The sequence below is a fragment of the Podarcis pityusensis genome (assembly GCF_964106645.2).
Source record: "Podarcis pityusensis genome assembly, chromosome: 3".
Lineage (NCBI taxonomy): Eukaryota > Metazoa > Chordata > Lepidosauria > Squamata > Lacertidae > Podarcis > Podarcis pityusensis.
In genome coordinates this window covers 32,069,524-32,085,839 of record NC_138026.1, presented here as the reverse complement: position 1 = coordinate 32,085,839, position 16,316 = coordinate 32,069,524, and the positions used below count along the sequence as shown (strand labels likewise).

Below are 16,316 nucleotides of genomic sequence, written 5' to 3'. Positions count from 1 at the left end.
CATGTTACATGAGGAAGTCTTACATGAACAAACTTCCGAGAAGTCTCCCTCACGCTAGCAATCCTCCTCAGCTTGTGGACAGAATAGGTATGCAATATCTTACTCATTGTGTGCAAACAGCTTTTAATCAAGAAGACTGTTTTTATAGAGATTCATGTGGTGATTCAAATCAAAACCCTGAACAAAAAAAGGAAGGGAATCTCACTGCACTTTCTTCCTCCTTTTTCCTTCTCCCACTCCACCCTGAATATGATCCTAAAGGACTCCCAGAGACAGGACCCACTTTTTCAGAACACTTGGCATGGCATTCTCATAGCATCCTCTGCCATTTCATTGAACCTCTGGGCTGCTCCAACCTAGAATATAATTCAGCTTCAAAAATTTGTACCACTACCCATTACTGAAATGAGTGCTCACCTGTACGTAGGTGATTTGTGGTTTTAGCCTTTTTTTGTAATTATTGCTTAGGACTTTTAAAAATGTACTTACGCCCATGTGCCTGTGGGCAATGGATGCATCTTATAAAATGTTACAGCAATGATTGTAAGCTTCCCTTATTCAGTCTAAAGATGTAGTGGTTACACTGCACGCAAGTATAGTGTTAGTAATTTGTGACTGTTTTCCTCCATTTGCTAAGGCCCAGTAGGTAGATCAGGGCAGAGGTTTCCTAACATATGCACACACCCCTTTTAGAGCCAAGGGAAACATTTGGAAATTTTAGAAACTGTTGCGGGCACCACAAAATACCCATTTCACAGAAGAAAAACTGGCGGTGCTCAGAACCAACCCCACAAACAGGCAAAACACCCACCTCCAACCAAAAAGACAGACAAAAGCAGGTAACCCTTGCAAGCCAAAAAGCAATGATTTTAAGAAACTGGGACAGAAGATTTTGTCAGGTGCCAAGGGAGGTTTTGAGTGTGATGTTGGGAATTCCAGGGTTAGTGGTTATGGTGCATATGGTGCAGCTATGTGATATAGCTAAGAATATATTCCGTCACACCTCTGTGATTAATGCAGCAGTTTTCTTGAAGAAGGAGAACCAGATCTGTCATCCGCTTTTAAGTCACCTCAGTTTTAATGAGTGCATGAGCTTTTAGCCAATAGCTGAGAACTGAAAAAGATGAGCATTTGCCCCTCCCTCCCACAATTTGTATTGGACATCCATCCATTTAAAAGATGTAGTCACAGAAACAGGAACAGCCCTTTGTTTTTGTTGTTTAACATAAATGGGACCAAACCCCATACAAAACATCCAAACACCAACCTGGCGGGGAGTGGAGTTGCTGTTTTAGGAGGCAGCCCAGCACAGAATCAAGGGGAAATATTTCAAATTCCTCAAGCACCAGGAGCAATTTTCAAGGTGCCTAGGATTTTTCCAGCCACACAACACAAATCTGCTGCTGTGGTGCATTAAGAAAGGATGCACAGGGTCACCCTGCAAGGATCACTTACTCACCCTCTGCACACACTCTCTAACAAAATCACTGAGATTATCTGCTGGTGCATCGTTGGTCATTAGCCAAGTAGGTGAGGCTCATTTGACAACAACAAGCAACCTAGCCTTTAGTTTCATAAACACAGTCCTGCAGAACACTCTACCGATTGAGAGGCAACAGGCTCCTTCTGTTCCAACTTTGAAATGCCTGCTGAAAGCTTTTCTATTTCATCAGGCTTTTTTAGGCACTTAAGAATACAACTTTTAAATGGTTTTATGTTAAATTTGATGTTGGTTTGTTTAAAAGTTTGTAAAATTCAATAAAAATTAATTGGCAACAAAAAAACAACACCTTTCCACAATAGTTCTCTGATTTCAAAAACATTACATGGGATTTATTGTATCGGTTTTATGTAAAGTTGCTGTGAACTGTTTTGATATTTTCTTTAAGATTTAGCAGTATATAAATGTTTTTATAGCTACATTAATGTTCTTAACATTTTCCGTTCATTCCGATCATGTAAAATTGAATTAAAGCATACTAATCAAGGGCTACCCACTAGCCAGTCTAAACATTACTGATACCAAACAGAGATCACTTTCAAATCACCCTCACTGCAGCTGTTATTTCATGGTAGACAGATAGTGTACAGCAGCTACCTCATGCAGCCTGGTGATTTTCTCTGTACCAGTGGAAGCATCTGAAAATGCTATGTGCCAGTGCGGTGGAGGGGGGAAATCACACCAGCTATATCATGACCTTTTACTTTCAGTAGCTTATCACTGCCAGTAATAGATGCCACATAGAGCAATTAACAGTAGTCCTTTCTTACTTAATTGTACACATGTAGACAGTTTTGCCAACAAACCAGGGTGTAAAACCATCTCACAGAAATTGCAGATTTAACACCTTAGCTGTTTTTTGTTTTTTAACACATGGCAAGTGTTATAAGCATGGTTCTCACTGTGTGTCCCTCCCCCTTAAATTTCTGTCTCATTCTTTCTCCAAAAGAAGTGCAGAGTGGCAAACAACCAAGCCATATAATACAAAAAAGCTGGCCGCCTTATCTTTTAATGCTTCTAAGACTTTAATAGATGCCTTGTTCAATTTGTACTCTTTCACAGAATGGTATTTCGTAATTAGTAACACAGGTTAGACAACAGAGGTAGGGGAGGCATTAAAGAGTGCAAACCTTTGCAGGATCATGCTGAAACCAAAACATCCATAAAATCTGGGCGTGGCTCACCCACTTGAGATCTGGCAGGTGATCTCAAGTCTAACAGGGTTAGCAAAATAAGAAGATTGAAAAGGTAGACAAGAGGTAGAGTGAGCAGAATGACTGAACCCTCACCAAATGCTGGCACTTCCCTCTGACATCGCCAGTCTAGTCGTGGCAGCTGTGCTCAGAAAAGCTTCTCATCTGTGTGACCTACACTCCTACAAGGAGGCCAATTTTGAGCCCGTCTACATTACTGCAGACCCACTCGGGGGTGAGGAGGGAATGGGGAAGCAACTCAACAGAAGCGAGGGCCTTCTGTCACAGACAATTCAGAGTTACTGCAAAACCTAACTTCCACATGCTCACTTCAGTAATGCACTGAAATCATTGCTTTGCTTTGTTTTCTTGTGGGCACAGATTTACTCCCACACACGAACACAACATGTAGAATGAGCAGCAAAAGCAGTGAAGATTAAAGAGCATCTGCTGCGAGACTCATCAGATCACAGCAGAGGGAGAAAGCTTTCACCTCCAGCTGCTGCAGAGGAAACCTATAATCATAGTTTGTTACTGGATGCTACCGAATCTGTGGCCAGTTTAACTGGAAACAGAGAAACAAGGACTGGGGCATACACTAGCAAGCTGGATAGTCATGCTCAGCAGCGGGAAAGGGGAAGAGAGAATGTAGACAGATTACTTCCATTACCAGCAGTGCCATGGAGAATAAGTAAACAACCCAGCCTGCCACTTTGTATAAGTAATTCTTGCACAACCAACCACAAAACTGAACAACATAACAATGTAGCACAAAAGAAAGAAAACATTAAATACCTTGACTTTGCCTTATAGTCCCCTGAAAGTGAATTGAATGGTACAAACTTTCCCTTTAAGAAACAATATTTTTTGGAGTTTTACAGGTCTGTGCCATTGCTGTTGTTTTTTAAAAAGCCTTCAGAAGTTATCAGTGAGGGAACTACCTAGTTTGAGACTGATGGAACCTGATGTGTTCCCGAATGCTCAGGGAGATTTTGCAGTGGGGGAAGCTGGCCATTCTGTCGAAGCCCTGCTCTCGCTATGCAATGCAAAGATGAAATGGGCAGCCGACACAATTGCCGACTCCTTGGCATTCTGGGGAACTTCAGACTAAGGAAGCATGCTGGACGAAGACGAGAGCACAAATCTCACTCCAAAGCCAACTAAACACTGGCTAGTGCAGGTACACAGCCCAGCCCTGTGGTGCTTCTGGGACCAGCTCTGTCAATGGAGGCCCCGGTAGCCCTAGTGGCTAGAAGCACCTTTTACCAGCTGCACCAGCTATGACCACCCCTGGAGAGCTTGGCTACAGAAGTTCAGGCAGTGGTGGCTTTGAAACTAGATTACTACAATGAAGAAGAAGAAGAAGAAGAAGAAGAAGAAGAAGAAGAAGAAGAAGAAGAAGAGGAAGAAGAAGAAGAGGAGGAGGAGGAGGAGGAGGAGGAGGAGGAGGAGGAGGAGGAGTTTGGATTTGATACCCCGCTTTATCACTACCCTAAGGTGTCTCAAAGCAGCTAACATTCTCCTTTCCCTTCCTCCCCCACAACAAACACTCTGTGAGGTAAGTGGGGCTGAGAGATTTCAAAGAAGTGTGACTAGCCCAAGGTCACCCAGCAGCTGCATGTTGAGGAGCAGGGACTCAAACCCGGTTCATCAGATTGTGAGTCCACCGCTCTTAACCACAACACCACACTGGCCCTTTATGAGGAGCTTCCCAAGACCCCATCAGCATACAGAACCTGATTTGTTACTGGGCCACATTCTAGGCATCACTATCTGTATTTAAAACTGTATTGTGACCAGTTTACTTGCAGGATTGCCCTACCCTATGGATGCCCCCTTGAACACTTTGATCTGCAGCACTGTTACTGTTCCAGGTGCCACATAATACTCATTCCAAGCTTGCAATAAATTACATGTGTCTACTCTAATCTACTTAGAAGTTTTATTAAAACAAGCAATATATGAATTTTGTTAAATATATTTCCCCCCCCTTAATTGCAAAGCTTTCGTGAAGATGGGCAATTACTGAGTTAGTGCTCTGCATTAAGTAATTACAGCAGTTGTTGAAATCTGAAGTACGCCACACTCATTGCAGCTACTTTTAAAGCACTTGGGATTAATGAGAGAGAAAGAGATACTAATGATGTACAGAATGAAATCTCAAGTCGCATCCCAAGAAGGAAAGGTCCACACTCCCTTCCTACCACTAATCTACACATTGTTGTCCACACAAATCTGGAGGCAGCAAGCATGTGAAGAGAAGAAATGTGTATGTGGACTATTTGGGGAAGGGGGATAGCTCAGTGGTAAAGCATCCGAAAGCTCCTGGATTCTCCAGGTATGGTTGGGAGAGACTCCCTAGCTGAAACCCTGGAGAGCATCTTCCAGTCAGTATCAACAATACAAAGTAAGATGGACCAACAGTATAAGGGAGCTGCCTATGGTTCCTAAGAGATGACCTGAGATAATGGCAGAGGATGCATTTCATTTTTTGTAAGAATGCAAATTCATGATGCTAAGCGGTTCTGTGTAAACATACAAACCTATTTGGGAGAGGGAAGAATTCAACACAGGGGTCACACAGGAAAAATGCAATGAACCTCCCACTAATTCTCACATAAGCTGGTCCTACTGGGCTATGGACATTTCTAGTTGTGTCCCTTATATGCCTACCCATCCTCGCAACCCATCCCTTCCCTCATTAAATCCACCATTTAAGCCCACATTTTCCAGCTGGGTCTTGTACCGTACACATTGGTTTCACTACAAGGAGAGATGAAAATCCCTATTGTACTGTTGAGAATAAGGTTTTTGCCAAAGTATGTCTACACATTGCAAGAAAACAAGTGTTACTGGAACCACTTGGGTGTAACTGAGTGCAAGCCTGCACCCTGTTGATTTAAGGCGTTTTCAAACCAGGTTTTCCACTCCAAATTTATAGAGGAAAGGCTGTCATAAAACATTGTGACAGGGAAGAAAGACATGACGTGACAGCTAAATCCAGAGTTTCGTCAGGTTTTTGAAGACCTGCACTTCTGTCTATCTGGCTTAGCATCAGAGATGTGCCTCAAGTGTCTTCAAATTGCTTTGGAGGATCCTAGGATGGAGTTTACTTACCTAACTTTGAGGCCACCCGATACCATACGTCACATACAAAAAGAAAGGAAACAGTGAACACTATAAAATGTTCACAATAAAAGAAACAGAAATGTCAGCAAGATATAAAAAACCTACACTACTTCACAAGGTTGTTGTGAGGATATAAATGAAGAGGGAGAGAACCACCTTGAGACACTTGGAGGAAAGATGGGTTGTAAATGCTAAAAACAAAAGCAGGTGATAAAAATTCTCTGAGTACAGTGGTACCTCGGGTTACATATGCTTCAGGTTACATACGCTTCAGGTTACAGACTCCACTAACCCAGAAATAGTACCTCGGATTAAGAACTTTGCTTAAGGATGAGAACAGAAATCGTGCTCTGGCAGCGCGGCGGCAGCGGGAGGCCCCATTAGCTAAAGTGGTGCTTCAGGTTAAGAACAGTTTCAGGTTAAGTACGGACCTCTGGAACGAATTAAGTACTTAACCCGAGGTACCACTGTAGTTCCCAACATCAAGCCTTCCCAAAGGCTTGGATTAAAGTTCCTTGATGGAGACTGCCGGGTCATTGGCCAGCCTGCAGTCTAAACTGTAGGCACTTACACTCCTTTTGACAATGCGTCCAAAATTTAAGAAGGCTGCAGAAAAGTATAAAATTAAAGAAGTTGTTAGACCCATTTAGCCGCTACAGTGCATTTTTTTATTATTATTTTTAAAATGCATGTTAATAATCCAAGTGCTCTTTCAGCTAAGCAGTCTGAAGAGCCTCAAGGAACAATGAAAATATTCTGATCATATTAACTTACAATAAGAGGAACAAAAAGTAACATGCAAACATGGGCGGGTGGGTGCTTGAGGCAGGCCTTTGAATTCAGTCAGAAGGCTATGCAGAGCAAGTAAACAGGCGAGCATCTTTATATCTCTGTGCTTCTTCCTCCATGCTGCTCTTCCAGCCCCTCCATCCCATTTTTTCCCCTCCCACCCAGTTTTCAGGGTGTTTTCCCTCAGTCAGCATTCTACAGGCACTGGGCTTGCTCAATACCTATGAGGATGTTTGGAAGGAATATCCTCCCTGCTGCAGCCATCCATGCCTTTGTAGGGTTTGTATCTCTGAATATATCAGGGGTACCCCATGCCTGCTCCTACCTCCCATTTGTGCAAGTGCGCTGCAATTCAGGCTACCTAAACAATGGCATTCAGATAACTGAATCAGAATTAGAGTATCATATTTGTTTTAGAACATTGCAAGTATTTTAAAAAAAACAAGTTTAGCTTGAAATACAAAAAAAAACCTCATCACAAGTATTAAAAATAAGAAATTTAAGGAGGTGATGTACCAATTCATATTTTAAACTGAAAATTCAAATACCTATATATATGTTGCTGCTATCATAAGAACACAAGAAGAGTTGACTGGATCGGACCACCTAATTCAGCATTTTGTTTTCTCACACAACTGTGTGCAAAACCTTGAAGCAACTTGCGCTATCCTCGCTTCATTGCAACCCCTAACTAGAAAACTTGCTTTCATATCGACACTATCACATGGCTGAATCAGGACCAATTGTAAATCGCCTCACATTTAGTGTGGGAACAGGACACAGTAACATCCTGTAAGAACAGAAGCCAAAAGGTGACTAATCACCTGTGAAAACAACATTAGGGACTGTTAAGGCATCAACAAGGCATGAGACATGAGATATTCTCTTGTGGGTCCTGGGGATAGTTGAGAAACTACGAAAGCAGTATTGTCAGAAACATTTACATCCCAAAAAGCGCTGCCATGCACAGTCCACACAACAAGTCCAGAGAGCAGTCTGAAGGCATATAACACAGTTCCACTACTACTGGAACTAAGCCGGAACTATGTTGTTTTGTTTTTTGTCCTACATAGTTGCTTGTTTAACTACAAATTGCATTAGTGGGGAGAATGCTGTGCCCACCACAGGTGTACCCTTTCGAAAGCCTGACTTCATGACAGTGGAGAGGTGGGCAGTGACAACCCACACAGGATCCCCTTCCTCCACCACAGGAGAATTACTAGAATAAAAGTGTTCCAAGCTCCTTGGAGGAAGAGCAATATATACGGAAGCATTGCAGGAACCTCAATTATCCAGTTTCACATATGTCTGGCCTTGCTCATGGTACAGTATCACCTGCATACCTTAGCTGACTTGAAGCCATGCCATGCCTTAAAACCTGCTGTTCCAGAGAATCTAGATATTTCAAAAGAGAATGTTCAGGCAACAAGCCATCCACTTCAGCGATAAAACTTGCTGGGTGGAAAGAAACTCTATTATTATTATTATTATTATTATTATTATTATTATTATTAGGAGCATAAGGAAATGTCAGTTCCATTATGTATTCACAATCCTCCAAATGCCATTTAGTTTCTTTCTGTCTCTCTCTCTCTCACACACACACCCTATATTGTCATCTCTCAGGGAAAGGCATGAATTGCTTTCAAGTCTCAAGGCTCGCAAACGAAAACACATTGTTTCTTGCCTAAATGCGATTAACCTTCCCCTTCATACTAAACTGCTAATGCAGCCTTCCAGAACCTGTTTTGGATTCCAACTTCCATCAGCCCCCAGCCAGAATCATCAATGGTCAGGACTTGGGGGGGGGGGGCTGTAGACCACAACATCCAGAGGACAGCAGGTTGAAAAAGACTGCTTCTGTTATATATTTCCTGAAAGGAAATAGCTAAAAAAACATGCACACCGCATTGCCCCCACACGTTGCTTGATCTGTTCTTCCTACACATAATCAGGGTGGCAAAGAGATTTCCATTATCCTTTGGAAGTTTTCCCCTATCGGGACAGGTGTGTGGGGTTATTGTTTTCTGTCCCTACTATACATTGCACCCCCCCCCCCTTATTTGCACAAGTTATCAAATGTTCAGAGAGCTAATTTAGGTATCTCTTCAACATTTTCACATCTTGGGCAATTTCTTTATTTATTAAGACCATATCTATACTATGGAATTGCAGAGTTCTGGACACTGAATCTTAGAGCCAAACTACACCTGATGTTCATAAATCTGTTAGCTATGAATCCATGATTGTAAGTCATCTTGCTGGCAATGACAACAACTGAGAAAGACAAAGATGTGTTCCTGGTAGTCACTTGCTCGACTGTGTAGCCCATGCATTTAAGAAGGCATAAAATATAGTGAAGGGAGTGCCTTCCTAGATATCAACCATGTCAGATAACCCTATGCTCAGCAGTAGATGCCTTGGTGCTGCTGTAAGCAATGGGTGCTCAGTTGGTGCTCACTCATTGCAGGGCCTTTTCAGTGGTGTTCCCCGGTTTGTGGAATGCTCTCCTTTGGGAGATGCACCCATCTTTATCATCAGTAACTTTCAGGAGAAACTTGAAAACATTCCTCTTTATCCAGGCATTTGATAGCTAAAGAATACTGTTCCTGGCAACACTGAGACCACTGAGTGGAATCATATTTTTAACTCTATGCTTTTAGAATGTTTCAGACTGATTTTAATTGTAGTGGGGTTTTTAAAAATATCTTCATTTTTAAATTTTGGGTCTGCTTGTAACTCTGGGCTCCTTCGGGAAGAAGGGCAGGATATAAAATTAAATAAATAATAATAAATACTGGAAGGTGCAAAACAAAGACCATTGTTAAAAATGAAAATATGTACACTCAGGTGTTTGGTAAACTGCACAAAATGTTCTTTAGACCAGAGAGAGGTATTGGCAGAGGTGATATATATATATATATATATATATATATATATATATATATATATTTTATCACAGTGCCAGTAAATAAAAGGTTTTGGTAAAGCTTTAGTTTAATGGAACCACATTTCTTTTGTTTACGTAGAAATTTCTATCCTGCGCTTCTTAATACCTATGGACTACTCAAAGCAGCTCAAAACAGGGGTCAGCAAAAGGTAGATTGGGATCTATTGACAGATATCTAGGAGACTGGCAAAAGTTTCTGACTTCCAATTGTTTAACAACGAAGCTCTCCCAACCCCCATGCCCAACTAGGTTTATGAAAATGAAAGTTAAGGGGTTGGGAGGAGAATCAAGAGTAGGATCTTCATGTGAAAAATGTTGTGAGCTCATTTCTGGTACTGATCATACATTTATGGGCTGAGCATGTGCTCAGAGGGAGCTTGGTTCTAATTCTTTGAATCAGGTCCACCCAGTCAAGCCTCTATTTTGCAACTGCCACTGGCTGAGCTACAGTAAAACAAAACAAAATAGAACCCTCAAGTGTTAAAGCCTGCCAGTTCCTGCCTTACGACCCTTGGAAATCACAATATTCCCTAAAACAATTTCGACAGAAGCAAGGGCAACAGGAAAAAATGCAACCTTTATTTACCAGCTGGTGGTTATTTTTCTTTGGCTGTGGGGAGAAGCAAGTGGAATGCTGGAATGTGACCTGGGTTCAAGCCCTAGAAACACTTCCTGGATCTGACATGTTACTAACCATACATCACTGGGCAGATGAAAATGAATGAATGAATGAATGAATGAATGAATGAAACACTTTTGTTGAATTCAGAAAACACACCAAGCCATACTTTGTGGTAACTATAGACTAGAAACACAAACATACAACAAGTTCACTCCCCTGACCAGGATGCAGCATCTCTGCAAAAAGAGTGACGACTAACTCCTTTGCTCATGCGGACATCACACCAAAGTCCCTTCATGTCTTACTCATCTGAAGTGGGCTCATCACATAAAAGCAGTCTCAGGCTGTGCATGTTGATGTCTGCATAGGGGGAGTCAGTGTCTGCGCACAAAGGCTTGCACACATTCAAAAACCCTATGGGCCACTCAGCTAAGTCCTACTCAGAGTAGACCCACTGAAAGCAACAAACCTAAGTTAGTCATGCCTATCAAGAGGAGGAGGAGGAGGAGGAGGAGGAGGAGGAGGAGGAGGAGGAGAAGAAGAAGAAGAAGAAGAAGAAGAAGAAGAAGAAGAAGAGGAAGAAGAGTAGTAGTAGTAGTAGTAGTTTTCGGTTTGATACCCCGCTTTATCACTACTGAAGGAGTCTCAAAGCGGCTAACATTCTCCTTTCCCTTCCTCCCCCACAACAAACACTCTGTGAGGTGAGTGGGGCTGAGAGACTTCAGAGAAGTGTGACTGGCCCAAGGTCACCCAGCAGCTGCATGTGGAGGAGCTTCAATTGGTCTACTGTGAGAAGGACGAGCACTGAATACCACCCTGCATGAGCAGGAGCCCAGAATGAGTGAGTGCCTGTGTGTGTAGACAGGCTTCCCCCATAAAGACATCCAGGCGATGCATGGATAGAGGGGTGTGTGGGCAGATAGCAATGTGACTTGGGGGGGCAGTAGTCCTGCCTTGCTGTGCCTACTACTCATACAGCCCCTTTCACCCAAGTAACTTCTGAAGAGGGCTTGAATCAGAGTTGGCAAAAACCATGGTTTGAAAACAACTTCAAACCATAGCTTCTTATTCTGGTTTGGTGATCACCCATAAGCCTTCCCCACCCTAGTTCAGACATCCACTTCGAACCAGTTATACTTTCTTAACCATGTTTTGCTCTGAGAAGAGTCACTGTAAACTGAGAGTACAATAGAAATAAGGTTAGTTCTTTAGAAGACCAAATATAGGAGCTGAAGGTATTGTATTTCTTAAAGGAAAAATTCAAGAATGGAAAGACAAACATGTTTATCACTTTTAAGAAGCATGTTGTCAGGTTCAATGACTTTACCCAGACAAACAAACTGACAGACCACAGCATGATATTTGAGCATGAAGCAGCTACAAACACACACACACACACACAGTATGGCTCAGTGATTTGGCATATGACTCGCACAAAGGTCTGCACCCATGAAACTGTGCCTTTGAATCCTGGAAGAAGGCAATCTAAGACGACTGAGTTTTTCTAATGAAGTTCCCTTTCCAGAGGGGAAGCACAAACTGTATAGGGCAGAGGCATAGCTCAGTGAAAGAGCAATGTGATCTCCAGTAAAATAATATCAGAGAGCAGGACTAGGAAATACCTATTTTTCTAGAAAAATAGGTGCTGGTATGCACCATGAAGTTGTTACAGTAAGTGCTACATTTTTAGCAATCAAAAAAGAGGTGCTGGTACTGTGTACCCTTAAGTACCCCCTGGGGGGAAGCACTGAGAATACCATTTTCTAAAATTTTGAAAAGCCAGTACTAGAGAGAGTTGATTCGTCTTTTTATTACAGAATGTTTGATTCCAAATCAATGCACAAGCAGTGAAGCAGTATACTGTATCTATCATTCCCACGGAATTCAGCTAACCTGATTTAATTCAAGACAGTCCCTTATATCCTAGATGGAATGAATCATCACACAGAATACTTCAGGTCCTCTGACAATTTATAGGTGCCAAAGTCCTTTGCCCCTAGGGTATGGGTTCTAAGAGTGAAAATAGCAAAAGGAAACAAACAACACTCATCCTATAAATTGAGAACTGATAATTCTCAGTCTTTCTACTTCAAAAATGGCCTACCTACCAAAAGTGATGATTCTGCTCCATTCTAGTAGCTACTTGAACCAAAGGGTGCACTCCAGGCTTGCACTCCTAAGCAGCTAAAAAGCTCAATACGGGAAAGCAGACTTCCATATCTCTTACACCAGGGATGTTGGAATTACCTAGATATTGCTGGACTCCAACTTGCAGCAGCAGCCAGTGCAGCCAACAGTCAGGGATAATGGGACCTGAGAGTCCAGCTGTATCCCATCCCTGTCTTATAGAATCAGGAACCATTGCTATAAACCAAATGTGGCTCAGAATACACACCCGTCTTCATCATATTGTTTCCAGTGGGATGCAGATTCATATGCACATTGAAATGCTCATTAGTCTTTTGACACGACTAGCCATGCATAAATGGTGGGGAGGGTTTTTAAGCATGACCAGAGCTAGATAAGGGTGATGTTTTCTCCAAGTGTCATGCATGCTGATTCAGCAGACATGCTTGTACATCACATAGAAACTTTTACCAAAATCTGGTAGCTAAAACAGCAAGCAGCAGCTTTCCTCAAGCTGAATTATCCACCTACTCTCTCAGGTCCTGGCCTGTTCTGTCCTTCTATTTCAGCCTCTGTCCTCTGTGCAGCTTGTCACTTAGCTTCCCTGTATCCCAGTTCTCAGACATATCCTGTGTTTCCACTTTAATCTAGGCATACCGAAAACCTTCTCTTCCCTCACAGAAACTGGACTGCAAAGGGCTTAGTTCCCCAAGAAACCACAGCAACTCAGCCAGTCGGTACCACAGGCTGTTCACCACCACAAATGTAGATGAAGCGGTACTTGATTCATAAACTTGTACAGTGAAAGGGGAAGTATCTACTGGTGCATTAAGGGGGGGAAACAGTGGCAGAAGGAGACTTACTTGAGGCCATAAAAATGCTTTCTGCCCATATCTTAAATCCATCTAAAGACCCTTTTCAGAACCACTGGTAAAAGCAGCACATATCAATACCATTGCTGCATCTATGGATTATATCACTCACTTATAATGAGGCCTCACTACAGACATACCCCAAGTATTTCAGAAGAGATGCAAGGTAATTTGAGCTGAGGTGGTTAGGTTTTAGTCACAGGGTCTGATTTATTTGTACTGTGTGTGTTTTTAAAACATAAAATAACCCACTCAGAACCTTTTTATTTGGGCAGGCTAACACAACCCCCCTCCAAAAAAAAACACCAAAAAACACAGCAGGAGACTAGGAATTTATAAAACAATGTTTGCAATAGTTCCTGTGTAAAGGGGATAGTGTACATGGTCTTCTCCATCTCATTGTAAATCCAAATGTTCTATTTTCCATGGTGAACCTGTGCATGGGCCAGTTCAACAACTATAAGCAGCCACCCTCATGACCACATTAATTGAACACAATACAGCAATTGCAGAAATTCCCATCTCCACAGTAATACCTGCAAATGAAAGGTTGGTTCCAGCACTACTTTAGTGAGAATTCACCTTTAAGTATTAACGGGGGGGGGGGGGAATCCATAAGTTAATTTACATCAGGAAGACAGGGGCTACCCAACATGAGCCCAGTACCACTTTCACTATTCTCCTATATCTTGGGTCCCAAGTTTGTTTGCTCCTCATTTATTCTTTCCTGACAAGATGCTATTCTAAAATCTCATTCGTACCTGGCTGTGAAGCAGGACAGTTTTTGTTTTTTTTAACAAGGCAAACAGGCCATCACACAAATGGAAAAGCAGGTCTTGCAAGACTTGAGACTTAGGGCTGTGTTGGCAAGGAAGGCTGGCGCCCAGGCAGAGACAGCTGTTTTTCAGGTCCCTTTCCCTACCTAGCCAGCTCCTCGCCCCACACTTTCTCCTCTTGTCCAATGTGGTTCCATCCCAAACTAGCGAGCGGTGGGGGCGGGGGCTTTTGCTAGCGCGCTCTGACAGAAGCCCATGCGCCAAAGAGACCACCGTCGGAATGCACTGATGCCGTCGTGAGAACGGGGGTCACGACACACTCCTTCCGAGTAAACCAGTCACCCGCGCTGGTAGGTGGCTCGAGAAGAGCACTAAGAGCGGAACTCCCCCCCCCCCGCGAAGTTCAGAAGTTTCAGAAACGGCGCTGATTTCAATAGGCCACCTACCCCCCCCCCCACTGCTGCTAATGGTTGCTCCCAGTCCCAGCCGAGGTGAAGGAACCTCTCGCGGACTCTTTCACCTTTAGGGTCGGGGAGGGGGGGAGAGGCGAGAGCGGCGCTCCATTCCTGACCCACCTGCGAAAATGAATCTCTCCCCCCACACACCCCAACGGCGACCCCGCCGTCTCTTCGCCCCCTCTCTCGCTCACCTTCGGCAGCTCTCGGAGCTGGTTGGCGTCGAGCAGGAGCTCTTCGAGGCTGCGGCTGTAGCGGTAGATTTCCTCGGGCACGGCGGCCAGCGAGCAGTGGCGCTTGTCGATAATCTCCACATGACGGTTGCACCGCCACAGCGGGATGCAATGAAACATAGCAGCAAAGGCGGCGGCGGCGGCGGCGGCAACCCTCTGCCTGCCTCCCGCAGCCCAACCCTCGGCAAGCTGCGCGAGGCTCGCGCGGCCACTCGGGGCAGCGCCTCAGCCTCCCCGCGGCCCCCTGCCCGGCTCGGCTTCCAGTTCCAGCGCCAGGCGCGCGCGCGAGAGAGAGAGGCTTCTTTCGCCCTCAGCGAGCGAGCGCGGGGAGAGAGAGGAGAGGAGCACGGAGGGGGGCGGCTCCAAACCCGGCCCTTAGCAACCCTCGCCGCCGACGCCGGCTCCCCAGGCACGTCGCCTTCGCTGGTCTGCCAGCCGCCGCCTTCGAGGCCGCCCTCGCCTTCTCCTCTCCTCAGCAAGTTCCGGAGGAGGAGGAGGAGGAGGCGGCGGCAGCTCCTGCAAACATTCGCCTGGGACAGGAGAAAACTCTTTCCTGCCGCTCCAGACTACTACGCGCAGAAAAGAAACAGAAAACCTTCCTGCTGCTTTTGTCTCTTATTGGGCCTCCGCTGTCCAATCAGTGTCCCCCAGTTCTCCCAAGGAGCCCGGCTCGCTCGTCGCTCAGGCTGCAGCAGCAGCAGCAGCAGCAGCACCTTTCTTCATTCCTGCGCCTGACCCGGAACACTCGCTGGCTCTGCGCTCTCGCTCCCTCCCTCCTTCCCTTCCTCCGTCGCGCTCTCCCTCTCCCTCCCTCGCTCTTCCCAAGCTGACATCACCAGCCGCTGGTCCCTCCCCTTCTCCCTCGCTGGGACTCTGGGATCTGACCTCGAGGTGGTGCGTGCGACACCCAAGCAAGGGAGAAGGGAGAAAGAACAAGCCCCTCGCCTCCGTCTGCTGCGGGGAGAAATTCCAGGGGACGGGGAGGAAGGGTGGCGAAAAGAAGAGGGAATGATTCCCACCCCCCGCTCTCCCAAAGTTTCCTGGCCAGGGGTAGCTCAGTCGATAGAGCATGAGACTCTGAATGTCAGGGTCGTGGGTTTTGAGCTCCATGTTGGGCAGAAGATTCCTGCACTGCAGGAGGTTGAACTAGATGACCCTCGTGGTCCCTTCCACCCAGTGCCTGGTTTACCTATAAGCTAAACAAGCTATAGCTTAGGGCCCCACTCTCTTGGGGGGGCCCAAATAATTTAAAGGGGGGGGACTTGATGTACATTTCCAAAATATAAGTTAAAAAACAAATAAAAACCTACATACAGGAACAGTGCTTTGTGTTGTGTAGGCTCCTACAGTGGTACCTCGGGTTACATACGCTTCAGGTTACAGACTCCGCTAACCCAGAAATAGTGCTTCAGGTTAAGAACTTTGCTTCAGGATGAGAACAGAAATCGTGCTCCGGAGCGGCAGCAGCGGGAGGCCCCATTAGCTAAAGTGGTGCTTCAGGTTAAGAACAGTTTCAAGTTAAGAACGGACCTCCGGAACGAATTAAGTACTTAACCCAAGGTACCACTGTATTTGTTATGTTCAAATGGCTTTAGATACCTATTAGGTCCGTAAATTACCATATAGCATATATTCGACACAAAAAACAGTGACAATTTGTTGTTGACAA

At 44.5% G+C, this 16,316-nt stretch overlaps 1 protein-coding gene across 1 annotated transcript in view; it reads right to left on the bottom strand.

The window, feature by feature from the left end:
- LRRC1 (leucine rich repeat containing 1) overlaps positions 1–15,427 on the bottom strand; it is a 60,670-nt gene extending 45,243 nt beyond the window's left edge. The window contains exon 1 of the mRNA XM_080998013.1: positions 14,609–15,427. Within this exon, the coding sequence (XP_080854139.1) occupies positions 14,609–14,767 (159 nt within the window). The 5' untranslated portion in view covers positions 14,768–15,427. The remainder of the gene's footprint in view (positions 1–14,608) is intronic.
- Positions 15,428–16,316: the final 889 nt, after the last annotated feature.